General features: G+C 39.9%; 2 protein-coding genes across 10 annotated transcripts in view; one reads left to right on the plus strand and one right to left on the minus strand.

Moving 5' to 3' along the window:
* Window positions 1-16,867, minus strand: part of clip2 (CAP-GLY domain containing linker protein 2) — a 43,820-nt gene extending 26,953 nt beyond the window's left edge. For 3 of the 5 annotated variants that reach the window (XM_031307952.2, XM_031307951.2, XM_036008930.1), the window contains exons 1-3: window positions 15,758-16,866; window positions 13,693-13,917; window positions 4,235-4,746 (exon numbers count right to left, since the gene is read on the minus strand). In XM_031307952.2, the coding sequence (XP_031163812.1) occupies window positions 4,235-4,746; window positions 13,693-13,807 (627 nt within the window). In that variant the 5' untranslated portion in view covers window positions 13,808-13,917; window positions 15,758-16,866. Of the gene's footprint in view, window positions 1-4,234; window positions 4,747-13,692; window positions 13,918-15,757 lie in introns of all 5 variants that reach the window. The other 2 variants (XM_036008929.1, XM_031307953.2) reach the window with 2 other exon arrangements.
* A 4,052-nt stretch (window positions 16,868-20,919) lies between these two features.
* On the plus strand, window positions 20,920-26,428 carry cldn2 (claudin 2). 5 transcript variants are annotated; one of them, XR_004894928.1, is made up of 4 exons: window positions 20,948-21,174; window positions 24,705-25,649; window positions 25,689-25,720; window positions 25,762-26,428. XR_004894928.1 is itself a non-coding variant. In XM_031308219.2 (3 exons), the coding sequence occupies exon 3, from the start codon at window positions 24,713-24,715 to the stop codon at window positions 25,532-25,534; it is 822 nt and encodes a 273-aa protein (XP_031164079.1). In that variant the 5' UTR covers window positions 20,920-21,174; window positions 22,746-22,834; window positions 24,705-24,712; the 3' UTR covers window positions 25,535-26,428. The 5 variants fall into 5 exon arrangements, 3 of the variants coding, with proteins under 3 accessions (XP_031164079.1, XP_035846825.1, XP_031164078.1); XM_031308219.2 differs by adding an exon at window positions 22,746-22,834 and having other exon boundaries at window positions 20,920-21,174; window positions 24,705-26,428; XR_004894927.1 differs by having other exon boundaries at window positions 25,689-26,428.
* Window positions 26,429-27,579: the final 1,151 nt, after the last annotated feature.

A 27,579-nucleotide genomic window follows, 5' to 3' on the forward strand; every position in this document is an offset into this window, starting at 1 on the left:
ACAGAATGTACACAATGTGGGAAAGTCCACAGAGCAGAGCATATGTTTCATCTTTTTTTTCCATACAATAAACATTTAATAATTCTAAACATCCATTTAACATATAAGAACCATGACCTTCCAAAACTAGAATTACAGCCTCGCGGTTGTATGCCTCCGCCAACCAGTCAAGTTGCAGTTTCCATCCAGGTCTGTCCAAATTCATATAATATATGTAGACTATGAAGGAATTTATGTATATATATATACACACACATATATACTGTATATAAACAATCTTTTTTACAACAATTCAGTAACCAACCAAATGTCTCCCCTTCTGTTTCTGAGTTATGGCGTTGAATAATGGCCAGAAAAGTGTTTTTGCAGGACATTATGATGTCACTGTGAAGTTGACCTTTGACCTTATGGGTATAAAATGTCAATTCATCATCTTATCCTACTAGACCGTTGCAGTTGCTAGTAGCCAAGGAGGACACGGAGGACTAAAAAAACATGATGGACTCTTCAGAAGAGGTAATTATTAGTGCTGTCAGTTAAACACGTTATTAACGGCGTTAACACAAACCCATTTTAACGGCGTCAATTTTTTTTATTGCAAGATTAACGTTCTTTTTGTCCTAGCAAACTTTGTAGTTTTTTTTCACATGCTGTTGCAACAACTAGTAACGTTAGGAAAACTACGACACCACACCGGATCTAGCTAGACCGGAAACAAAACAACAGGCACGCCGCACACACTTGTTTGGGCTCGCGAGCCGGCCAAAGAGTAGTAGGCTAACGTTACGTTTTGATTAGATGGCGAGCTCGAGACGAAATGGATGCCAATAAGATTCTGAATGGAAAGTTTACTTTTAAAAAGTTGACAAATGGTTCTATTGACAAGACCAAAGTGATCTGTGGGTTTTGTCGTTGTGAACTGAGCTATCATCGCAGCACGTCCAGTCTGAAATACCACTTGATGGCCAAGCACACAGCTGATGCAAATTCTCCGCCCCCTCGTCAAAGCCAGGCGACAAAAGCACAAAGCAAGCCGATCCACTTTTCCATGTTGATAAGAGCATTAAAATGAGAAAAAAAATAATGGGACAAAAAGAAATCAAAGGACATTTAGAACAGATAAAAATGTGCGATTAATTGCGAGTTAACTATGACATTTATGCGATTAATCGCAATTAAATATTGTAATCATTTGACAGCACTAGTGATTATCTTTAACTATCTATTTATCTCTATCTAAGTCACCGGACGCCACAATCTTCTGAATATAGCCATACTGAGAAATACAGAGAGAGTTGTGTGGAGCCGATAGTCTTAATTAGCTTTGTAGCAACTCATTTGGCAGAGGCTTGAATGTAACGGACGTACATTAATATCAAAAACTTACGCACTAATGCTTTAAGTCCAAGTGGACGTTGGTGCCAAATGTAAAGAAATTCCCTCAAGGCATTCCCAAGATATTGCGTTCATGAGAATAGGACGAACAGAGAGACCCAAAAACATAATGCCTCTGGCCACGGCTGTCGTCAGCACAGAGGCATAAAAAGGCCCCATATATAAATACATACTCCTCACTACTGGAGTTAGTAGCGGATGGAACTGACCACAAGGACAAAAAAGGCATGGTGAGTCACTCTTCATCTTTCTATTGTCAAATTAATATTCCACTCCTCTGACTTTGTCCAGCTCCTAAACCACTGAGGCCAAATAAGAAGAAGCAGTGTGGTGTCAAAAGATATTAAACTGAGATGGTTGGCCATCAGCATGACTGTGTGATGTCTCAGTGACTCAGTGTCAAAGTGCCAGCAGTGCTAAGACAGCCAGTCAGCACAAGCCCCATCTTGGCTTCTGCTATCTTAAGAACATTATACCTGTCATTGTGAGCCTGTTAGCATGTAGCTCAAAGCACCGCTGTGTCTCAGTACACCCTCACAGAGCCACTAGCATCAATGTAGACTCTTGGTCTTGTTACTTAGAAAAAAGCATGTTATTGTAAGTGAATGAGCATATAATGAAACAGGATAAGCCTGTAAAATCCTGGTTGGTTGTTAACATGGTTGTTTATACGGCTCATACCACATGAAATCAGATATGGAAAGGAAACATTTATTCGTTTATCCTGTTTAATAAAGTCATTTAGACTCCATTTGCACCCAAATGATGCTACTTAAACCGTGGTATGTTTGTGTTATGTGACAAGTTCATCGACTAGCGGCCATTGGAGTGGCTTTCAAACTATCCAAATAAACACCAGTCACATTGCATGCAGCCACTCTGAAAGGGAACTCTCATTTAACCTTTACCAAACTCTACAGTAGCAGAGAGAGACGGCCTCTGGTGAAATACTAAAGCCAGCAGAGGAGAGGCAGTTCTGTGCTTCCTGTGGGTACTCAGACATCAAGGGTGCCAAGGCAAATGGAGACAGTCATCATGTGTTTAGCCTCTGAGGTTGTCTCTCTGTGGGGAAACATTTCTGCAGTTAAAATATTCTGAGTACCTCTTTAGGCAATGTCTAGATGGCTGCTATTTAGTCACTGACACACAAACATTGCCAAAGTTTGACCTTAGTTCAAGATAACTCCTCTGCAAAAAAGCAGGACTGTGGTGCCAAAGATGCCTCCGGTTCAACTAAAAACGAAAATAGTCTTTGCTTCATGTCCACAATGCGTAATCTGAGTTTCACACTTTGTGCTCGTTTCACAAAATTTTGGAGGCAGGGTTTCATTTCCAACAGCAGAGGAGGGGCGTGACACAACTGGATGGCCATCGCAGTGAGATAGATTACACGGGAGAGGCTTAGGAAATAGATGGATTCACTGATCAATGTGTCAGCAGTGGTCTCTCCTCTCTTAAGTGCTGAAAGTAATCCGGAGTGATTTACGATATTGACCAGGAGGAAGGCTTCTCGAGCTCCCAGTTTCAAACTGCACAGGATCTGATGTAACTATCCCCTGTGCCCATCAGTAAATGGAAAGCAATGTGACCCAGGGCCAATAATTCCATGAAGTGAACATTGTACACTAATAGGGGTCAATAAGAAAATAAGCAAAATGCAGATAGAAATGTTCTTCCCTCAGAGGTTTTCTTTGACATTTTATATAATCGCCACAGACATTTATTTCTTTTGTTGGGTAAGGGTAGACTAAAGGATAAAATGTACAATGGATGAAGGCTGCATTCTACTCATAGGCAGAATGAGGAAAAGCAGAACGTTCCTGTGGGGATCAACCACGTATCACATTACACTGCATTAATCCATCTTTACTGAGGGCTTCATAACACTGTAATTAGCCATCCACTGGGACTCTCACCTAATTACTTTCATCTCCTATGGATTTTGTTAGTCTCAAATATTTACAGAAAATCAAGTTAAAGAGGACCTATTATGCCGTTCCTTATTTTCTGTCATATATGTATATAATGTTACAATGTCAGATGTTCATATTAAACCTGGCCAAAGCTTAAAATAATGAGGTAAACACATGTTAAAGAAATCCCTGTCAGCAAAACCTCAGATTTCAGACCATTCTGAACACTCCGCTTCCAACTGTTTTCTAGTCTCAGCTCAAGCTGATGTCAACCCATGCCCGATTTCTGAGCTTTTTCGGGAGGCGGGCTTAAAGACACAGGCGCTCCTACATCTCAGACAGAGGGTGAATACAGGTGCTGCAGCCATGGACAGTATGAGAAAAATATAATAATAATAATGTTTTTTCAACATTAAAGCATGTAAACATGTTCTAGTAGAAACACAAAATACAAAAATGAACCTGAAAATGAGCATAATAGGTCCACTTTCAAACATATTAAATTGTATTTGTCAGATTGGCACGAATAGTGAAATTATTGATATTTAATCATTCACTTTCTGTCGCAGACTCGTTGAGAAGATCAATACCACTCTAATGTTTGTGAAGTATGAGGGTACAGCCAGCAGCCGGTTAGCTTAGCTTAGCATAAAGACTAGGAAACAGGGAGAAACAGCATACCTGCACAGGATAAGCACATATAGACAGTGACAGACGGATGATACTCAAGGTTTCCATCATAGCACATGCGTAAATTTCCATGACTTTCCCACAAGCGTCAGTTGTGAGAAACGTTTTATTTTAACTTCTCCGATTTTTCTGTTGGGAATTAAATTTTTTTAATTCATTGATGAAATCGCATCACTAGAGGAAACCCTGTCTAACAGACCATTTGTCATGCAACAGAATGCCACAGAATTACTCACCAAAACTCGATCTCCAACTCGAAGATCCTTATCCCCACCTTTCTTAACCGAACCGCTGTCAGACATGTTGGACCCCGACTCGTTGCCCGTTTTCACTGCGCTGTTGAGCAGGGCCAGGCCCTCTCTCAGTGGCACCACCACCCGCTGGCCGTGGGGGGCGCCATTGCCGCCCTGCTGAGTCAGATTCTGGGCAGAGAGCGAGTCAGTGGAGTGGCTGTCACTTCCCTCTCCGACCGGCTGTGGGGTGAGCTTCGAGGGTCGCGTGAAGATGCCCTGGAGGGGCTGGCACTCAAAGTAGCGCACGCCGCCCACTGAGCCGTCATTTTTTCCAACTAGGTCATTCAGTATCACGCCTGCCCACTGTCCCGGGGCAAACTGGGTCTCCCCTAGGTAGGCAATAACTCCCAGTTTGACACCGTTGACCCAGACCTGTTCACCCACTGTGTAATCCCCCAAAACCTCGTCGCCCTCTTCAGAGATTTTAGTTGGTGTGGTGGGCTTGAGTGGAGCGTCTAGAGAAAAAGAAAAACATTACATATTATATTAAATGTTGTAGAGCAGGAAAAGCTTTCATATAACAAAAACAACAAAAGCAGGTAAGCGTAGCAAAAAACATGAACACTACTGAAATCAAACTAATGTAAAACGTGCATGGAAATTATCAGTATGTCTTATTGTAATCACATTCTCTTCACTACAACATTTCTTATTGGAGCGTCAAGTAGTAAACACTACATACATTGTGAGATCATCCTCATTCAAGGTCCAGCAGAATTGCCTTTACACTATTCATCCCATTTGACCGTGGCATGCCGGCAAAAAGAAAACTGCTTGTGTGGCAGCATCCAGCACAACAGTGCAGTTTGTGCAAGATTAGGCGTTTCTCTAATTCCTCCTGAAAAGTGGGTCAGAGAAACGGTATCTGTAATGTGCTGGTGAATAACCCGGCCATGCAGCCCTGTGATATCGCCTGTTTGACATGCATAGATGAGCTGGTTCTCTGTTTCTTTCCACAGCAGCCTGTAAACTGAGCAGGGCACTATTAGCACGCGGTCTACTGCACTGCACTGCCAGTAAAAGTCTGTGTTTATCTCTGTGTGTGTGTGTGTGTGTATGTGTGCGTAGGAATAGTTGGTGCCAGGGCTGTCTCCCCGACACCCTGAGAGAGGGCCTGGGGCTTTGTGGGCCCCAATGGTTGTGCTTTATGCCTCAATTGCTCCCATATGTTGTGATGTGAGACACATTCGGCACAAATGCAAATGGGTACAACTTCAAAAGGGGTTTTGACTTGATGATACAGTTTGAAAGTTTTTAGGAATGTGCTGCTTCCAGTAGAAAGAGTAGGGGAAAACTTTTGCTGACAATTTTGCTTGGTCCCAAGTGATTATCTTAAAGATGAACTGCACAACTACAGTATGCTGCAGGCTTTTAGGAGAGACATTTGAAAAGGTAGTCCAATTGCTTTTGTCTGAATCAGGTGACATGTTTGTTCTTTGCTGCTGTTCTTGTACTGTTAAACATCATACATATCAACTGACCAAAAGATATTGACAATCAGAACATATTGTGGGAGTATTCAGGTCCCTCACTGATCTGTAATGTGTCAAAATGAATATCGCCCAGAGCAGACTGACATGCAGCATTAACATCAGCCATAAGTCACTTTGTGTTTGACCCATATCTGCAGCTGGATTCACAGCTGGATTATGCACTCCATCCAAAGCACCAGAGATGGTTTGGAAATGAAACCTTCCTGCCAACAAGGTAATGGTCCAACATTTTTGCCAGAATTCAGTTTGATTTTTTTGGGGATTTTATTAAAAAAATACCCTTAAACAGCAAATATTGAGAATATATTGGAATACTGTAAATCAGTCTTTAGATCAACTTCAAATCCCTGTCTTTCCTCCTCCTAGGTTCACACATCCACACAAATATCAAACACATTTGAAATTAAAGGTATAGTTCTGATCTTTTGAAGTGGGGTTATATGAGGTACTTATCCATAGTCAGTGTATCACCTACAGTAGATGGTGGTTGGCACACAGTTTGGAGAAGCAGGTAGGAGTACTGACTGTATTTCCTCTTTTTACCTTTATTCTCATGGACTCTATGTGAATGTTTACCAGATTAATTCAATGCTGTACTTCTATGAGGACTTTATGTATCATTTACTGACAATACCTTGTTTCTTCCCGACATGAAGCACAATGTAACTAATTTGACAGTTAATTTTTTTCAATCCAGTTTTCTTGTTACTGTACTAGTTAATGTTTTACAATAATTGCTGGTCTAACTCTTGTTTATAGAATCTCATTGCTTTCTTGTTTTTACTAAATATAATTTAATTTCTTGTCCAATTCTGTTTTCACAGTTTCTTTTTAAGATTATTATAAACAAAATAAAGAATGTGGCATGTTCAGGCCTTTTATTTGATAGGACATGTTAGACATGAAAGGAGAGAGAGGGGGAATGACATGCAGCAAAGGGCCACAGGTCGGAACCGAACCCGCAGCCGCTGCGGAAAGGACTAAGCCTCTGTATATGGGCCCGCTGCTCAAAGGAAATCTGTCATCTTCAACATTTGTGTGTTTTCTCTTACTGCACATCTGTGCACATTTCTGCATGCACAGTGATGGCAGAATACATTTTTTCTTTTTTACACATGATCAACCGATGCAACATGTGATCCTGGCCAGCGTTTCAAACCTGAGCTAACCCATGATTTTGGGTTGCTGAGGCAACAGCAGAGTGAAGGCAAAAGGATCCTCGGCAGAAGGAAGACTGGAAACACAGCCCTTACTTTCACCATTGTGCTTGGCCACCTCCCACCACCATCTGAATCCAACTATTCATCAGCTCTGCACAATGAAACCTCCACAGCTTCCTCTCGGCCCTCCTCCTCCACCCCCCAATTATCCCCCCATCTCTCCCTACTTTGGTTACACACATACACACACCTCTTTCTTTGGCCTCTTTAACTCTGCCTATTTATGATCATTTCCCACAATGGCTATCATCTTGTTCTTTTTGTTTTAAATTGGACTTATCAAGACTGATATTGTGTTGCTGTCTTCAGCAGTGCTCGTGGCAGCTGTGCAAGGCCGAGCAGCACAGACACTAACAGATGGAGGGGGTTGAGCTTGAAGGGTTTTGACTGTTGGTTACTGTTTTTGACCAAAGTGCCATGTCCTACATTTAAGAGAAAAGATCCAAACCTTTAAGATGTTTCCTATGAGCACAAACAGTTTTTTCTGTGGTGTTATTATCTCTTCAAATGACCAATTTATCATCTTGAGGGCAAACCTTCAGTATTTGGTTGATTTAGCTTAATGCTGCCAAGTTACAGGAGGAGATTTGTCACTTCATAGGCATGAGCTCTGTGTCATTATTTACCTTCTTTGACACTCAGTTAAGGGGTTAGTTACTCTATAACCAGTTAACCTCGCTTTTGGGGTACAGTGTTTTCTAACAAAGCATGCCATGGCTGTCTTGAAAGAGGACAGAAACCAGTGTTTTCAGTAGTTTGGTGCTTCAGATAAATAGCTCCACTATTCTGTGAGTGAATTTGCCATTAGTAACATTATTTAGAAGGACTGTACTGCACTGTACGGTCTTACCTGGTAATCCACCATTTAACAACTGATGTAAAATAACTATTATGGGATCCACCCAAAGGACTGAAAACATCAGATGTGAAAATCAATTGTGGATTTGGGTGTGTCTAATGAGCTTGCTCTCCCTTTAATATCACTGGGTGTGTCAGATCATTGTGAGCAATGCTGCAAATAAAGGAGCAGAACTGAACAACGCAATGTCCATGTTGGATTTACAGGACTGTTGCATCACTGTGATGAAGTCCCATGCTTTGGTAGGTATTTAATTTGCTCGGTTAGCCTAAAGCAGATATTTCCTTCTTTTGATTTTTCATGCCCCAAAATTCAGAATATTCAAATTTAAATCTTGAAATACAATTCAATATAACATGATAACTATGCATGTCATCTACCTCTCTGCCACCTTTCCAGGCTCTTACTGTTATTTCCCTGTAAGCTTTCATCTAAAGTTGCTCTGATCAATACATATAACCCCTCATTAAAGAGATAATTTGCTGATTTTAATCCAGCTCTGTGTCATGGCAGTGTTGCCAGTGCGTTTAGATGAACGGTGTGTGTCTTTCCTCCATGGTGCCAATGCACGGAGCTTGAAACAGGTCTGCTGAAATCCGCCAGATGCCGCGAAACGCCCACACAAAGATGACACAGAGCTGGATTGAAATATAAGTATCCCTTTAAGTACAGTATAGCAAACGTGTTGATCTTTTTTTATCTTGTTAAAGTTCATAGTAAAGCTGCACTAATCAATATTCTTATACAGAGAAATAAAACCCAACTCTACTGTTCCCCTCATCACTATGGAGAGTTTTAGCATCTTTCAGGTCATTGTTTTGGTTTTACAGCTGCAACTTTCTGTCTTAGTTCAATCTCACCGCCCTCAACGCCCCTGTTACCAGCAGGCAGCTGTTTTCACTGAAAAAGTTAAGCTAGCTGGTAAGCATACTTCAGCATTTAGCCGCTAAAGAGCCAGATGTTAGAGTTAGTGGAAAACAAAACAGAGCTGAAAGGAGAGTGAATGTTGGAAATTCATCTAGTGGCTGGAAACACGACCCAAAATAAATGCTAATTTGCTCAATGTCTACTGGATGTGTAAATAGGCAACTATTTGCTAACACATTACATCTATATAGGGTGTTAATATCCCAATGATCATTGACATTGACATCAATGACATTTTTTTTTTTATAAATTAATGCAGGTTTAAAGCACAAATGACAAACACACACGATTGATGGCATTTGAGATGCAGTAAGTGTATACTGTCTGAGGACTGGGTACTCCACAGAGTCAAACAAATGGCAGAAGCTGTATGTCTCCAAAAACGCCCAGCCTACGACTGTGACTAAAATATTCCTGTTGAGAAACCTGCTTCCGTGGTCCCAGGAGACGTGGCATCAGGAGCGGTGGCACAGCTCTGTTATTTTCACATCAAAAGCATAGAAGGAAGGCTCAGATACGTTCCTCTATTCGCTCATTGACAACGGCTTCTTCCAAAGGGTGAAACAGATCTTTAAATTCAGCAAAGTAAACTCTGCCAAATTCCGACATAGTGGCCCCTTCTCACAATCTTCCCAGATAAAACCAACAAACAGAGGGTTGAGATCTGGAGTACGAAGCCAGGTCAGTGTTTAGACTATCTGGGGCAGGAAACTAATCCCTCCATCTACTATCTGAGGAATCGGTATTGTCCCACCGACATCTTATTAGTGTTAATAGCCAACTTGAGTTAACAAGAGGGATATAACTGCAAATAATACACCAATCATGATAATCAGGGGTACAAGGCATCCTCCTATTAAAAACAGGAAGGTTGACTGACTGACCAGCTGACAGAGACACCAGAATTGTCACCTATGAAATTAACTAGTGTTCAAAAAAGGCTCCTGTGTGATCTAGGTGCTCTTTGAATATTGGACAGACCTGTTCTCAGCTACCCTACATGATTTCTGAAGTGCAGATTGATGGACTGCCACAAATTGTAAGGTTTGTTTTAAATGTATGGCAAGTGAACATATTAAATATTAACATAATTTACAATAAATATATCTGCAATGCATGCATGCATGACTAGGGTTGGGTATCGTTTGGGTTTTTTCCGATACCGGTGCTAAAACAATACTTTGAAAACGGCGCTGGTGCCTAAACAGTGCCTGAACCGAAATATATATAATATATTTATAATGTATATAATATAAAATATAAAAAAGTAGCACAAAACGACAGTTGGCGACATTAAAGAACGGCTTGTTTATTGCTAAGGCCATATGGTCACAATTAAATGATTGATTAATAATGTAATGACAATAACTTATAACAATGACTTATTTCACCAGTAAATTGCTGGTAAACGACAAAAACAAGAAACAAAATTTCGTTCTTATTCGGTCTCGTTACTACCATTTACGTCGGAACCGGTGCCCTATTGGCACCGCGTTTCGGTACCCAACCCTATTCATGACTAGTCAAACCTTTAATTTAAAAAGACTGACATGTTAATTAAGCTTTAGGAGGTACTGGTAGGAGGATGTTTTCAACCTGGACAAAGCCAGGCTTGCAGTTTCCCCCTGTTTTCCAGTCTTTTTTCCACTATGCTAACCAGCTGCTGGCTCCAGCGTTATATTTAAAGTGCATTCATGAGAGTGATACCAATATACTTATCTAATTCGCAAGAAAGCGAATACGCAGATTTTACACTCTTCCTTTAAGATATCTCTAATTATATTTTGACTAGTAACAATGAACCTATAATTCAGACTTGACTCAATTCTTTAAAGAGTCAAGATATCTTCAATGTAGTTCTGACTAGACAAAATGTCTATTCGATAACTTTCATTCAGCACATTTAGATACAAGATATCTTAATTATATTTTTATATCTAAAAGTGTAGTCTGAGAAGATATCTGAAAATGGAGTTTGACATATCTTGAATTTAATCTTGATCTTGAAGTTAATAACAGTCCTAATTTCTTTTAAAATATCTAGAAAGATATTTGGATATGATTTAAAAAGTTATTTAGGGAAGCCATTCCAAACTGTAAAGGTTTGAGTGACTATCACAACTTACGTTTGATATATCTACAAATACATTTTGACTAGTCATAACTACAACGTGACCAGTGAGAATTGAAATGAGAAAGATTAGAAACGATATCTGCAATTGCATTCTGGCTATCTACAAATAAATTGCCATTAGTAATAAGTAAATTGTGAATATCTGAAATGTGAATCTCATTAGTCTAATACAACAGTGCGATGATGTATATGATATCATTGTAGATATCTCAAAAATTGAAATAACATGCAGAAAGCACAACATTGGGAAAGGAAAACATGCTACATGCATCATGATTGTATGTATTTTATTTGTGTGGATAAACAGGATGTGAGCAAACTAATGAGTTTATATGTGGTAGAAACAAACTGTTTAAACCACAGGCAGGAATTTAGACGAGCACTTCAAATTAGGGCAGCTACCTAACAGCTGACGGGCAGCATTAAGGGATTAGCTGGTAATGGCCGAGTTCAGGATAATTCAAGATACAATTTGAGCTGTTCTGCCTTTCACACAGAGAGAAACAAAAATGATTCAATTGTCAAAGTAATAATACAGCTTGTAATAAATTGTATTTTTTTAACTAATTTCTGGAAGGCAGAAATATTTTTTTAAAAGAAGTTAAAGCTCCTTCTTATCTTTAGAACTTTCTATCTACGCATGAACAATTATGAACTGGAGTAGGATAGAAGTCAATGAGTTTAATGCTATTCTATCCAGCTTAGGTTGGCCACTTTGATAGTTAAAACTAAAAGCACCATTAACATAATATTAAATAAAATGCTGACAGTGCACTGGAGTAATTATAAACAGTGTAAGTTTCAGTAAATGAAAGCCTTCCTGTGTTGGAACAACTTACATAGCAACTTCTTCCCTCGCTCCCATGACATTCCACAGTTAACATGAACCATGACACACTTGTAGCTGCCTCCCGTACCGCTGACGCTAATGAGAAACAAGCGTACTATCAGCCAAAGAGGGCTGGCTATTCTTCTGTTGTGTACACTTAGTTCTGTTTCTGCTTAATTACAGCTTTAACATATGCATGTGAAGCTTGTGGGATGGGGCTGTCGTGTGAGCTAAAACCGGAGAGGATAAACAGTGTGGCTGCATTTAAGAGTGAGAACAGCTGTGATTACGTTTTGCAGGCAGGGGTTGTTGTTTTGATGAGTGTTTTTCAGAGAGGTCTAATTTTCGTGAGTAGTCAGTTTTCAGTAGCTGTAATGTCAAAGTTGTAAAAGTCCACATTTCACCTTTTCATTTTTAGATTTCTGATTAAGGATAAGGCTAGCGATATTCTATATTTTTGTTATTGGCAATAAATACTATTAAGCTACTACCTGGTCTCTCAATACTTTACAGCTTTCCTAATAAAAGGAAGATGTCAGCCAGTGCAACAGTGGGGCTCATTGATGTGTTTTTAATAGTTTTTGGACAATGATGGAGCTCTAACATATATAACAAGCTATATCAAAACATGGATCCACATAAAATCAAATGCTGTGTTTTGGTGCTGTGGATCATAAAACATATTTCCCTAAATGTTATGAAAAATCCTTATTGAAATGGTATTTTTCTTTATGTCTTCTTCCATTTCCCACAAAAAGTGCTATCTGAATATAATTAATCAGCTTTTTAGCAAATGCATTCTAAAATTTGTTAAAGGAGACATATCATGATCATTTTCAGGTTCATACCTGTATTTGGGGTTTCTACTAGAACATATTTACACGTTGGTACACATTATTTTTCCCATACTGTCTGTCTGAATATACCTCGGTCTGAAACGCTCCGTTTTAGCGCCCGTCTCTTTAAGCCCCCCTCCTGAAAAAGCCCATTCTGCTCTGATTGGCTTGCGAGAAAAATATGGCACACCTTTGCAAAGGTTGTTCTCAAGCTGTGGGGGGGGGTACTCAGACTGGAGGGGGGGAGGGCGCTCTCATGAGCCTGCATGTGACATAGGAAGGGGAGCCAAATCTGAATTGCTTGTTGAATCCCATGTTTTCTGATTCAGGCAGCCCACAAAAAAAAACTGAGTGGGTTGTCTTATTTCACAGTTTGTGGGTTAGTAGCCACTCCAGCTACTCAAATGTATATGCACTAGCACTGAAAAACTGAGTTTTTAAATATGTCCCCTTTAAAGCTGCAACAAGCTGTAAACACAACTCTGATATATTATCATCTTAACTTAATATGCCACGCAACATGTTAGGAAACATGCTTATTTACACATCCAGTAGACAGAGCAACATTAGCATTTATTTGGAGTAGTGTTTCTGGCCACCTCACGTAAGTCCAATATTCACCCACCCAGTGGGGAGCTGAAGAGTCAGGTGACGATTCAGTGTGGGTTTGTTACATTTCACGAACATTTAATCCATGTTTTAATATTTAAAAAATGGTTAGTGCAGCTTTAAAATCCCTACACAAGAGAAAAACTGTATAGAACCACAAAGTATGAAATTAACGATCGGCACACATAACAGGGGCATTTTTCACTGGCCAAGTTGGATGAAGTTTGAGTCTAAAGTCTCTGGCAAATATATAAATACATATACATATATATTAATATACATTATTTTAAACGGAGAGAGTGTGGCACCCATTCAAACTGCCGAAAGCTAACAAGAAAAAAAAGTTACATTGGGAGATCTTCCAATAAATACGCTGGAAGATTAAGCTTAAGAAAACACTTCCCAGCTTCCGTGTGCGTGTAATCTGATGCAGCTGTGCTCTACTGAGTCATTAACACAAATAAATGGTCTAAGACACTTCCGGTGATACTTACTGTCTCTAGGGACAAGAGGGCTGGAGGTTCCTCCCGCTGAGGTCCTTCCCACTGGGCTGGAATGCTTGGTTCCCCGGCCAGGGATTTTCAGTCCACTGGACTTGAGCATATTCATTCTACAGAAGCAAGGAGACAGCCAGGACCTGAGAGCTCCTCCCTGGGTGATGAAGGCTTGTGGATCAGGCACTAGATGTGGGAGTGGTGGCTGTCGCTCTCCATGTTTAGCTGTTGGGATAAATACAGGAACAGTTAAGAGAAATAATAGGTAAATAAGCACAAGGGCATGCTTATGTGTTTCGCCCAGCCTCCAAATCTGTATGAATGGACCCAGACTGTTGAAGGAGAACAACTCAAAACTGGTTTTCACAGGAACAGGAGTATACAAGATGACAGGGAGCAGGAAATGTGTAGCTGTTTGTACAGCAGAACAATGCAAGTTATTTTTCCAAAAGGTGTTCAAACATTTGTTGAAATTTCTTATCTTACCATGACTTGAATATTTTGTGCATACTTTAGATTCAGGGATTCATGGTTTAGTGCAGCAACATGGGGGTCAGGACCCACTGAGGAGTCACTAGATAAATCTGAGGGGTCATAATCGATAAAAAAGAAAGAAAAAGTATATTTCTTCTGACTTGTATTCTAATTTTTTTCTTCCTCTTTTCTTGTGGAATTCTTGGTACTTCTTCCTTTTCAGGCTTCTCGTGTCACAATATAGGCCATAAACCGTGACAAGGTGTTGCCAGTCATAGGAAAATATTGGGAGCCGCAGACCTGGACCTGTGGTGTGATTTTTTTGTTTTGTTTACAGTACGGAGCTTTTATTTATATTTCTGGTCTTCGTCCTACTTTACACTCAAATATAATGACAAAAAGGAAACAAAGAATCATATTGGGATTTGTGTACATTTCGGAGTCTGAAATGCTCCAATATACCATGCTTAAGTGGCACCAATAATGTCAGAAGCTTCACTGGTAACGGTGACAGAAAAATATCCAAGCACTTTGGCCTTATTTCTGGCTACAAGTATGTTCACATTTGTGTTGTTGGCTGCTCATTATGACAAAACTATGTATATGTAGAAATAAATGAGATGTAGGCACTATTCCCAAATTGTAATACCACTACTACACTACTGCTGTAGTGCCCCTCAGCTGGAGGACCTCCTTAATGAACAACCAAACCCTGTAGTGGCACAGCGAAACACTTACAGATCAAGAAGCTGACATGTTTTAAGTTCAGTTGTTCTTTGTTCTAGTTATATTTAGGCTACCTCTGTCAATGTCTGTTTTTGACAGTTTTTATATAAGTTTTGTCCAGGTTATCTATTCAACACCTGGCAATCTAACAGTAACATTTAAAAGTAGCCTATTTACAATAAGCCTATTAGTATTGTGATAATCGTTACCTATGTCGCAGTAAATTCAGCATTAATAATAACACCCCATTGCTTCATACATTCGTTCATGGTCAACTTATCAATTTAATAATATGCCTGATAGTTAATGTAGGCCGGTGCCCAAGTGCAGCATGGCCTACAAATCTTGGCCCAAAGGCCATTAAGAAGATATAATGCTGTTATAGCTACAATAAACAACACACATCTGGTTGAGGTTTTAAACTACACAGGGGGAAAAACAAGCAGATTCCAGGCATAGCTAAATCCTACATAGGCCTAATATTTACACTCTCATCCAGATGATAAAAAAAGGCATTTTCATTGTAGAGCAATCAATTCAATAAACCTGTCGAGAATGATGTTTTTCCTGTAAGTGAAGTCAAAAATAAGGCCCTTGAGTGTCGACTGCTGGGATTTTCATATCCTATCCGAGGCTTTTATTCATATGGGCCTGAATTCATTTTCCAATCGACACCTGATTTGAGGGAAAACAGGATGAAAGCGTTGGGATGACAATGCGCACCTCAACAAAATGTAACACAACGCCAGTTTGATCCATTGTTGTAGCTACTGCGGCAACGTGGTCCAGACTGCCCTTCACTTAAACCCCGAGTTCCTCCCAGCAAAAATGACATAAAAGCACATCAATACAGGAAAATACTCACATTTCTATGCGAAATTGGAGCGTCCGAAGGGTGTCCGACAACCGGCCAACTTTCAATTTTCTTGCCAGAAGAGAGGGACTAGTGGTTGCCACTCCCTGGGATGCAAATATGGATGCTGAGCAGAAACTGAAAGGGAGAGTCAGCGTGGATCAGTGGATGATGGCAACAACTGCACGGTGTCAGCAATAGACCGGTGATGGCTTAGCAGTTAGCTTGCCGGTTCATTTTTTCAGGAAGATAGCTGAAGCAGCTACCAAATAGCGAAGATAATCGACATGTACACCGCTGTTTAAGTAGCCGACCACTGGCACACAGGTCCTGACGGTTCCCGAAACGAAACGCAGCATCAGCAACACTCTAAATCAACTTTTCTCTTGTCTGGCTCTGATTAAACAAGCTAACAGTCTCAGTCTGGTCTCCCGGATAATCAGCTATTTTTTTCGGCCCGTTCTCACTCTTGTCGGTGTTCCCACAGTGGTATGGATATGCTGGGTTAGCACAGCCTCCCTCTGACTCAACCCACCGGCTAGACTGAACAAAGGGGCTGGGAAGCAGAGCCTCCTGGGGGAAAGATGAGAGTAAACTACAGTCTAGCTCATCTCCGTGACGTTCTCCGTTTAAAAGGAGGGGGATTTAAATTGGCCCGTCTTTATCGGTTCAATATACATGACTCAAAACGCATGACTCAATGCCATTTACAATCATTGGTACTACGTTTGTTGTTCGGCATCAATACAATCTACAAAATAACGTTTTTCGCCATAATATACCACATTCATGACACGGCTCCCAGTGTTCTTTATCCGCCTTTGACAATGCATCTTCAAATGGAAAACATCTGTCGTGCCAGTAATTCAAGTTAACATTTTACACGAATGCAGTGCTGTTTGAAAAATCTTGCGTATGCCGAACTGAAAACTGGTTACTAATGTTTCATTATAAGATCTTAATTCACAAAAAGTCCTCGTACATTCGTTAATAAGTAATGAAACCTTAACTAGCGAAACTTCTAATTCAAGTTTGGTGTAGGGTTCTCTTTGAGCTCGAGCACAGGCAAACTGACAGCTAACAGGCATATTTGAGAAGATATCTGAAACCTAATGAATCTATGGAAGAATGTTAGAGCCAATTTAGCGGTTTACACTCAATGTCCACTGTCAACACGTGAATCCATTTAAACGCGTGGGCGATTCATTCTCATATTTCTCTGATGTGTCTGTGGTGGGTGGGGTCAAAACCTTCATATGGATCCAGTCCATGTATGGATCACATCGCCTTTTCCGGCTCATTTTAAAACGTTCGGATTGGTCAGTGGAGTGAAAAAGTCCACACTGAGAAACACGTGGGATTGGTCAGCTTGTCTTCTACTGGGAGTGCCACTGCCCCAGTTTGACAGCTCTACCGCGAAATAGAGACCTCTACTGCTTGGCTGCACACAGTTTTCTAGTACCTTATTCTTCACTTTTTTATATAAAAACGTTTTATTCTTGGGTTCTTTGCCTTACAATATGCTTTGCACATTTGTTCTAGCTTTGTAGCCTATGTTGTTATTCATCTTCTTATTTTAAGTAAAGGGACATTTCCAAATTTTTTAGAAATATGAATTTGCTTTCTTGCTGAGAGTTAGATAAAAGATAGCTACTACTCCATCACTGGCAGTTGAAAATGAAGTTTTAGCCAGCAGCCAGTTAGCTTAGCTTAGCTATGATTTAGCATATGGTACAAACTTGAAACAGCTAGAATGGATCTCTCCAAAAGGGACAAAATCCACCTACCAGCACATCTTAAGCTTATTAAAATACATTGTCTATGTTGTTTATTTCATTCGTACAAAAACCAAAGTGTAGGTCTATGAAGTGTTAAAGGTGAACCCACAGATAATCAAACTATGCAGTTCCCATAGCTCTACAGAGGAATTAAGCATTTTTCAGCTCATTTGGTTCAGTCTCACTGCTCTTATAAACCCCATTTCCAGCCACAGGAGTTTGCTATTTTCAGCAAGAAAATTAGCAACTATAACTGTATGCCTACATTCAGAGACACAATAACATGCATGCTAATGTCTGCTAGATATGGTATCCAGTACTAAACATATTTAATAGTGTACAGTGAAGTACATTGTACAGCTGGTACACTGCATTGTTATGGTTATTGACAGAAACTTGGCACTTATTGCTGGTCATGCCCATAAAGTCCATTTGGCTGCCGGAGGAGGGAACACAGAGGCCTTCTAACAATGTCCCACCACAACCTCATACATTATACAGCAATATACATTATACTCCACTCTCAAATGTAGCAGGGATGACTACAGTTGCAATCTTGGTACTTGGAAACAATACACTTCTGGACAAATAAATGAACAGATTTGTAGGAAGGTCAATGAGAGTGAAGGAGCTTGTAAACCAAATGTATGGAGGTTGTTAGAAAATAACTCTCAAGCAGCTGGTAATTGATGAAATGTTGCAGTTTTTTCTATTGGCCACTAGAGGGTTCTCCAGTTCTATATTGAGTCTACTGTGTGAGCCTTATGGACAGGATTTCTGTGTATGCGCTAAACCACATCAGAATATGTGTTTTGGCACACCTGAAGTTAATGTAGTAATTAGATGAAAGAGAGAGTCAGCGTGGATCAGTGGATGATGGCAACAACTGCACGGTGTCAGCAATAGACCGGTGATGGCTTAGCAGTTAGCCTGCCGGTTCATTTTTTCAGGAAGGTAGCTGAAGCAGCTACCAAAGAGCGAAGATAATCGACATGTACCGCTGTTTAAAGGTCCCATGACATGGAGCTCTTTGGATGCTTTTATACAGACCTTAGTGGTCCCCTAATACTGTATCTGAAATCTCTTTTATATAGACCTTAGTGGTCCCCTAATACTGTATCTGAAGTCTCTTTTATATAGACCTTAGTGGTCCCCTAATACTGTATCTGAAGTCTCTTTTATATAGACCTTAGTGGTCCCCTAATACTGTATCTGAAGTCTCTTTCCCGAAATTCAGCCTTGGTGCAGAATTACAGCCACTAGAGCCAGTCCCACAATGAGCTTTACTTAGGATGTGCCATTTCTGTGTCTGTAGCTATTGAGGAGAAGAGAGGGGGGGGGGCAAGGTGGAGAGTGGGGGTGTGGCCTTGACCAACTGCCACTTTGCTCGTTTGAAAGCCATGATGCCTCTCTCTCATGGGCGGGCCAAATTCTCTGGGTGGGCAAAGCAGAGAAAGGGGAGGTAACCTTGGTCCTTGTGACCTCATAAGGAGCAAGATTCCAGATCGGCCCATCTGAGCTTTCATTTTCTCAAAGGCAGAGCAGGATACCCAGGGCTCAGTTTACATCTATCGCCATTTTTAGCCAATGGGGGACCATAGGCAGGCTGGGGGAACGCATATTAATGTAAAAAAAAACTCATAAAGTGAAAATGTCATGCCATGGGACCTTTAAGTAGCCAAACACTGTCTCAGAGCAGTTAAAATTGTTCATTGTTGTTGTTTTTCTTTCATATTCATCCGTCTTAAAGTTGCTCACTCCTTTGCTTAAATATAATAAAACTCAGTGGTTAGACTGTTTTCCTGGTGTTGGTCATTTTAATGTTTTCAGTTAATTTAAAGTATTACATGCCTTTCTTTGGTTTGAGGTTTTTGAGGGTCTTTAACCCCTCTCAAATGCCTACTACAACAGTAATAAATGTTTGTTTTTTTTACTTCCCAAAAAGTGAAAACATTGATGACTGATGTGTAAGTTTGGGGCCCCCTGGTGGCCCGTAGTTAGTACAATAACCAAAAGTATGTGGAAGCTCCTGCCCACATACGTTAGTGGAGTTTTGGTCTGAGGATTGTTTTTCATGGTTTAGTCATGGGCTAGTACCTTTAGTTCTAATGAAGGGGAATCCTATTATCAGTAAGTAAGATTATTTAATGTATAACATTACAAGTGTCTCAGTACAAATAAATACATTGTAGCACATAAAAAACAATATACTAGACACTCAGGACAGAACAGAAAACAATGCTTAGGAAGGTATAGGTCTTACAGTCAGGGTTAAATTATTCAAGCATGTGAAAAGAGAATTTCAGTCTAGATTCCCAGGTCTTTTCTATTCTCTTACTTTATTTCTTATGGATTTTATTGTTATTGTTTTTATTGAGCTGGAACAAGGTATACAACGGATTTCCCTGCACATTGTACTGTGTATTATTGTGTATGTGACAAATAAATTTGAATTTGAATTGAATTTGAATTTTTCATGGTGTTTGCCTCTCTGATCAAGTCTGGAGCTCGGAATTAAAATGCTCTGCTGCCAGTTTAGTGCTTATTAATCTTGGAGATAGTTAGATAGCCTGCATTCTGTGTGTACGTAGGGGAATGGAAGGACCCATAATTAATAAAATTCATATCTTATTTATCAATGTTAAAGATGGAACAGGTCAGCACTTTATTTGAAGGGCCACAAACACGACAAAGTAATGAAGAAGTAATGTTTAGTTAACCATGATTACAACACTACAATTCTTCAGAATATATGTACACTGCTCTGACTGGTCATTTTTTTTAAGAAGACATGAACATCATTAATAAATCAGAAATCATGATGATTCAAACAACTTAATTGATGCATTAATTAACAAATTGTTCCTGCATGATATACTATTAATTCTTATACATTACTGATGTTCATGTTCATGAAGTACTACATGAATGAATCCATGCTTTTCATGCATGAATTCATGATAATTCATGTACCATTATTATAAAGTGTTCCCAAAAATCCCTGCAGCCAGGTTCCAAAATCTTGTAGTAAGCCTTCCCAGAAGAGTTGAGGCTGTTAAAGCAGCAGATCAATGCCCATGGCTTTGGAATGACATTTTTAACAATGAAATAGGGGTGTAATGTTCAGATGTTTACATATTTCCGGCCATATCGTGCATGCTTTAGACTACTTTACAAAGTTACACCACCAAAAGTATGTCTGATTGAATGGTAGCATTACGCACCATTATATTCTATGTTCCTCACGTCCATCCACAGTAACTGACCACCAGTCAGTCACAACAATATGACAAATGGTCACAGGCCGACCTGAGCTGCCTCATTAGTATGCAGTGTGTCCAGATAATGCCCCTCTGTGATTTATAAGAATGGCTCAGTGTTTCTGAGTGTGTGGACGTTGCCCTCTCATTCTGCTTCGTAGGGGAAGTGACCAGATTACGCGTTAATCCCATTATGATGCTGCCGCAATGTGAGGGCCGGTTGGAGGGATTAGAAACTAAAGGCTCGAGCTTCAGGACAGGATCAGCAGCAAACTGGGTGACTGTAGCTACTAACATTGATAAAGACACTAATGGCACATGTAAACAGTTTAGATGACACTGCCACTAACCAAACAAGTAAAGGGCATATTCATGAAGATACACTGGCATGGTATGTATTATTTATTGTTCTGCGTTGCTGTTTTTGTAGCTCTCAGTATCAGCAGTCAAATGGACAACCCAGCAAACAGTTGATGGATGATGACGTAAAGCAGGCAGCCAAGTTTGGTGTTAGCTTAAATGAGCAGTAAATTTACAATATGTTATGGCAGGTTTTTGTATGGAGTCTGGAAAGTGGCATCAAAAATAATTGTAGACATGTACGGTGTTTAATTAAAATCAATTATGGTAAAAATGATTGAATGAATGAAATGAATTTAAAATACACTGATTATATAAAAAGAAATCAGTTTGTAATTCCTGAAGAACACCCTGCTGAATATTGTTTTAAAGTGCCAAAAATGTATTGTTGAGTCATTGGAAATGGATAAAAAAAACCTCCAATGGTTAGGGTTCACTCTATCATTTGAAATAGAACAACAATGAGTGAATGGACAGATGAATATGGACTGATCAATGAACAAAGTCATGAATTCACTGACTGAGCGAACAAATGAATAAGAGAGAAGGAAGCAATATAGGAAGGAAGGAAGAAGCAATAAAGGGAACATAAAATGAAAATAAAAGTAAGGCCCAGACTAACACATTATTTACGTTTAGCCTTTCTTCACCATCACGTGTCACACAGAGGGAAATGTCTCTTTTGAGAACCCCCCCCCCCCCGAAATAAAACAAAAAACTAAATTAATTATTTCAAAAGTGTTATAATCACTCCTCATTTTTCTTGCTTTAGGCTAGTTTATTCCATAGCTGATTTTAATTAAAAATACAAAAAAAATTCACAAGCAATTTTGGGGATTATACTGAACAGAGGCTCTTTCCCTGTAACATGAAAGGATAACAGTTTTTTTTTTTTTTTTTAGCTCTTTTCATTAAAGTAATATGACACTTAAATCTTTTGCTGAATAAAACATTTTTCACCCGACTACACAGAGAACTAATATCCTGAAATATTCATACTCTTACAGGGGTCTGCTGAACGTTTAATGTTTGGAGCGAGCTGCTGACGATAGTGTACCACCGGTTTTGACCGATGAGAGAATGATTAACCTGGCTGGCAATGATGATGCATGTGTGTGTATGTGTGTGTGTCTGTGTCACTGTCAGGGTGTGTATACATGACAGTAGGTGATGGTCTCGATGAGGGACAGAGATCACAGACTTTAACAAAGACAGCAGAGCATCTGACCAAGACGAGAGACAATGTGCAGGAGTGCGGACAGAAACTGTGCCTAATTGTCCTGCATTATTGGTGTTTTAAGTGGAAAGTGTTTTGCAACAGGCAGTATATCAAACTCAAAGGATTGTATTTCATCTTCAAGAGCCCAAAAATTGTTTGTTGGCTCCCTTGGTCCAAAGCAGCCAGCGGAGTAAGTGCTTATTAAAAGTACAGCAGCGGCACAATAGCTGCGACTATGTCAAGGTCTGAGGAAGCAGTCAGAGTCTGATACAGCAAGTAGAAGCAGGAGTAGGTTCAACAGAAAATACTAGGTGAATACAATCTGTACCAGGCTGCGGGCTCTACTGTGTCTTCATCCTCTACCTCCTCATCTTCTGCTCCAGCTGCAACTTCAGCTCCTGTAGCAAACCAACATAATCAAATCCTCAACTAGTCCAGCGTCTGGCTCTTCCACAATCTGCAGCAGTCTCAGGTAATGCATGGAAGTGGACTGCATGTTTGTGTGTGTGGCACATATTACTGTATTTTAAGGTGGCGAGATGTTTTGACTGTATAAAGGTACAAGCAAGTGGACACAAGGGTTTTACATTTGAATGAATACAGTTACACCATTAGAAATATGGATGTATTAGTCAGCATTTAAATGATGTCTGGCAATCAGCACTCGAGTTTGCAGATCAACACGAGACTACTAGTGGAGTTTCAAAAGAGCCAAATCATCGGCAGCAGCTAAACTGGTCAAAAGCAATGCATAATTTGGAGAACAATCTGAAAAAAATATTGTAATCTTTCACCAAACACAACCTGCACCAACTAAGAACAAAATTAAGGTAACCAATAAGTGATATGACAAACGTAATACAGTATCTATACTGTACATAAATGCTGTTAACTAACATTTGTCATAAGGTGTTGATGTTTATGTGTTGATGTTTTTCTGTTTCATTAGTTTGTCCACCCTATCTTCTTTATAAGTAGTATGTGGTCTGACTTGAAACGTGTTAGTCATATCACTGTTTGTTGGGGTTGTTTTAGCTTAATGTCAACTCAGTCTGTGCCAGCTGGCTGGACTTTGCCACATAGAACGAGACAGTTTCCCAGACACAGGTAACGCCACCTTAACGTTATTATCTTACAAACTGTAATTACGAGCAGTCAAGTAAAGACCTTTTACGTCAGCCTCCTAGTTGTAAATAGTAATTTTGAGTGAGAGATAAGAGAAATTTCTGACAGCTGCAATATCGCTCTCTTGGTGAAAAGAATTACAGAAATATCAACAAACCAGTGGCAAAATTGATGAAAAACGCCTTTGCTGGCATTTACACCTTAATACAATTGTATATCAACACTAATACAAAGGAGCCTTAAAAAGGAGCTACAGTACCTGTTATACTGTGTGTATGTGATTTCACTTGTTAACAAACTGCTAGTTATAGCTAAAATGTACTAAAAGTAATGTTACTGTGTGCTAATAACTGTATTGGTTTGTTTAACCAATAACGATAATTGACCTAAAGATCCCCTCCACTCAAAATGTGTTTCTGTTATGTTCATGTCCCCTAAAATGTCCGACCCTTACAATACTGACTTCTGAATCTGAGATTCAAATTGCGCCAGCTAGATTTGGTACGTCACAGATTCAAAAGCCAATCGCTGTCTAATATGCAAAAGCCGGAAAGACACACTGTCATTGTAGCTGTCATCCACCGCCACTTACAAGCGAACAAGCTAACAAGCTAAAAAACAACATTAACAAATAAACAATGCTAACTACACTTACCATTTTGATACGTCAACTTTTGGTGCACAACAGACCTCCTCATTTGAGTCTGATTATGACTGTGGCTCAAACTTGTATGGCCGAATCTCTCCGATGTTTCTAGCCATCTTAACTTTTTATCTTCACTGCCCTTTCACCGGTCAACCTGGCTGACGGTGGAGGGCGAAGTGAGACGAGCGAGGCGAGATACAGAATTTATCAGTAGGGGCAATAAGGGAGAAAGAGTAGATGTGCTTCCAAGGAGAAAAAAAAACATGTTAAACAAAATAATTATCACAGAAGAGTATTTTACATACTTAAAAACATGTCTGGAGTGGGAGAAGGTGTGTGAAGGAAGGTTTTTCTGTTCTGCAGACTGTGTGTGAATGCAGCATAAACTCCAGTATGGAGGACCATACCATATTATCAAAATGGAATGAATCAATGATCTCATGAATGGAATGGCTAAAATAATTGAGAACATAAAAGAGGAAAATGTTTGTCAGCAAGCTAACTACTGTAGTTTCTGGGTCAGTTTATTCATCTCTTCTCTGTGTTTGCTTTTGGGTCTCCTCCATCACAGCTGTTGCCATGGCGTCAGCAGCTCTAGAGCTGATGGGCTTCTTCCTGGGCCTGCTGGGGATGCTGGGCACCATGGTCGCCACAGTGCTACCCTACTGGCAGATTTCCGCCCACATCGGCTCCAACATTGTCACGGCTGTGGCCAACATGAGGGGCCTGTGGATGGAGTGCGTCTACCAGAGCACAGGGGCCTTTCAGTGTGAGACCTACAACTCTATGCTGTCCCTACCCTCCAACCTGCAGGCCTCTCGCGCCCTCATGGTCATCTCCATTGTGCTATCTGTACTCGCCATTGCCATGGCGGCCCTGGGGATGCAGTGCACTCTCTGTTTGGAGGGCACAGGTTCAGTTAAGAGTCGTGTGGCAGGCGCCAGCGGGGGCTTATTCCTTGCTTCCGGCTTCCTTTCACTCATTCCGGTGGCATGGACCACACACGAGGTGGTCCAGACCTTCTACCAACCCAACTTGCATTCAAGTATGAAGTTTGAGCTGGGGGAGTGTCTCTTCATTGGTCTGGCCTCTGCGCTTATCTCCATGCTGGGAGGGGGGATGCTGTCTGTGTCATGCTGTGAGGAGCAGGATGGTGGTCGTGGGAGACGGCACGGCGGAGGGTATCCATATCCAGTGGGAGGCGGCGTGGCGGGCACAGGGGTACGGACAACCTCACAGACCTACCACAACCCCACCCTGCAGGTGGGCGGCATCAACGCAGCCAGCAGGGGGCAGACGTTGCTCCGCGGTACCAGTCACAGCTCCGAGTCGAGTGCACATGGAATCCAGGGAGCCAAGAAGCCCACTGCGGCAGGATATGACATCACAGGATACGTGTGAGGTTACTGTAACTACATCACACTGTTAAATACGGCCCCCTGACAACTTACTTTCAATTACATGTATTTATGTAATGTATTTAATTGAATGTTTTCACTATATATACTTGACAGAGCAAGAGGACAATTGAAATACAAACGAGTCAACTGTATCACAAGAATCTTGCTTGTTCAAAAGTTAGTTGACAACAAGTCAAGAGTCTTCACTGCCTCACTGCTGCAACAGTAAACACAGTTGAGAGTCCTTCCGCTCATATTATTCCCATTTTAAAATGCTTTTTATGAAAACATCGGTGCCTAATGGTTTGGTGCCCATTGATGAATTGGATTGGAGGGACACAGCTCTACACTTTCACAAATACATTTCCAAAGATCCATGTTACATTGCAGAAATTTGCTATAGACATACACCTGTTCTTTTCTATATATAGAGCCAACAAATGCATTAAATGTTTGTGTGAAATAAAAAGGCAAATGTACTTTGTAAAATTGAATGGGTTATGGAAACATACATACATTGATTTGGTCTCTTGGACTGTTTGAACATGTAAGTAATATCTAGGGAACATTTTGACTTTCACTTGGTTTTTGGTGACTTTATTATTTGGACAGTTCAATGTTGATAACTATTTGCTGCATGTGTTTAAATATTCACCCTTGTTTTCAATGTAAAACCTGAACCCAACCCTGATATTTATATACACTTCTCACAGTACTGTATCATCTAAAGCTCAAACATGTTATTGACACATTACAGTCCATTCATTGTTAATTAGTTACAGGACACTGGAAGTGTTACTAAATCAAAATGTAATTGTCTTGTTAAGTACAGTTGAGAAAGACATTTTTATAATGCTGTTTTCATATTAATAAATATTGTGCCTTATTATCACTATTATAGTGTAAAAATGTCATGTGTATTTGGTCTGACATTCAGTTTGGTATTTGCAGGCTGAAATAAGAAAAATGGGTAACACTTTACTTGAAGGTATCTACATAAGAGTGACATGACACTGTCATGAACACATGACATGAACCCTAACCATAACTTGTCATTACAAAAATTTAATGACACTTACTAAAAGAAGCGTCATGTCATAAACGTTTATGACTTGTTTATAATGTTTATGACACGTTCATAACAGTGTCATGTCACTCTTATGTAGATACCTTCAAGTAAAGTGTAACCGAAAAATGTTTGCTGGGTGTTGGCAGGATTTTCCTCAGCGGTGGGGGCAGGCCTGCACTTGGCACATCTTGGAGGTATATTTATACATATTGTCAGTAGTACGAAGATCACTTGTTCATTTTTTTGTTACCAGTCTGAGGGTCAACGCACCTGCTTCCTGAGTCATGATGCAAAATGTGTTTCACGACATGGATACATTGTATAATTGTATAATAATAATGAAGCCAGGTTTGGTCTGGTAGTTTCATTTTCCCTCAGTTGATTGTTCATGATATCTGATGTTTCCTGCTGATTATCAGGGATGTATTTACAGAACATAAAACAACTTTTTTCAACTGATTCAAACAAAGCACCACAAAACTTGTTTTTTGATTTGGAAATAAACACTAACTTTTCTTATTGTCATTTGTTGAATTTTTGCCCCCAAATCACTATTTTATATACTGTATTGGTCCGAATATAAGATGACCCTGATTATAAGACGACCCCCCCCCTTTTTCATAAAGAAAATAATTTTATTTGAAAACATTTTAATAGAAACACAAGGTAGGCTGTTGTTTTTAACATCTTTTAAATAAAATATTATTAAATATTTCCAAGGCCTTCAGCTGAATGACTCTGGTAATGGGCATCCCATCATTACCTTTTTCTGTCTCCTGTCAATATCTTGGAAGTGGACGCTTTGAGGACCACGGTAAGATTTTTTCTGGCTGTTTTTTTAGACAGTGTAACATCTCCATGACAATGCCTCGTTGTACTTCCGTTCTTCTTCCGACTTCCAGGCTGTTTGTAGCTGGATATATCATTTGTTGCGTCTAAATATAAATGTAGATAACGTTAGTGATAGTGAGATGCTT

The sequence above is a fragment of the Sander lucioperca genome, chromosome 13, assembly GCF_008315115.2.
Source record: "Sander lucioperca isolate FBNREF2018 chromosome 13, SLUC_FBN_1.2, whole genome shotgun sequence".
NCBI lineage: Eukaryota > Metazoa > Chordata > Actinopteri > Perciformes > Percidae > Sander > Sander lucioperca.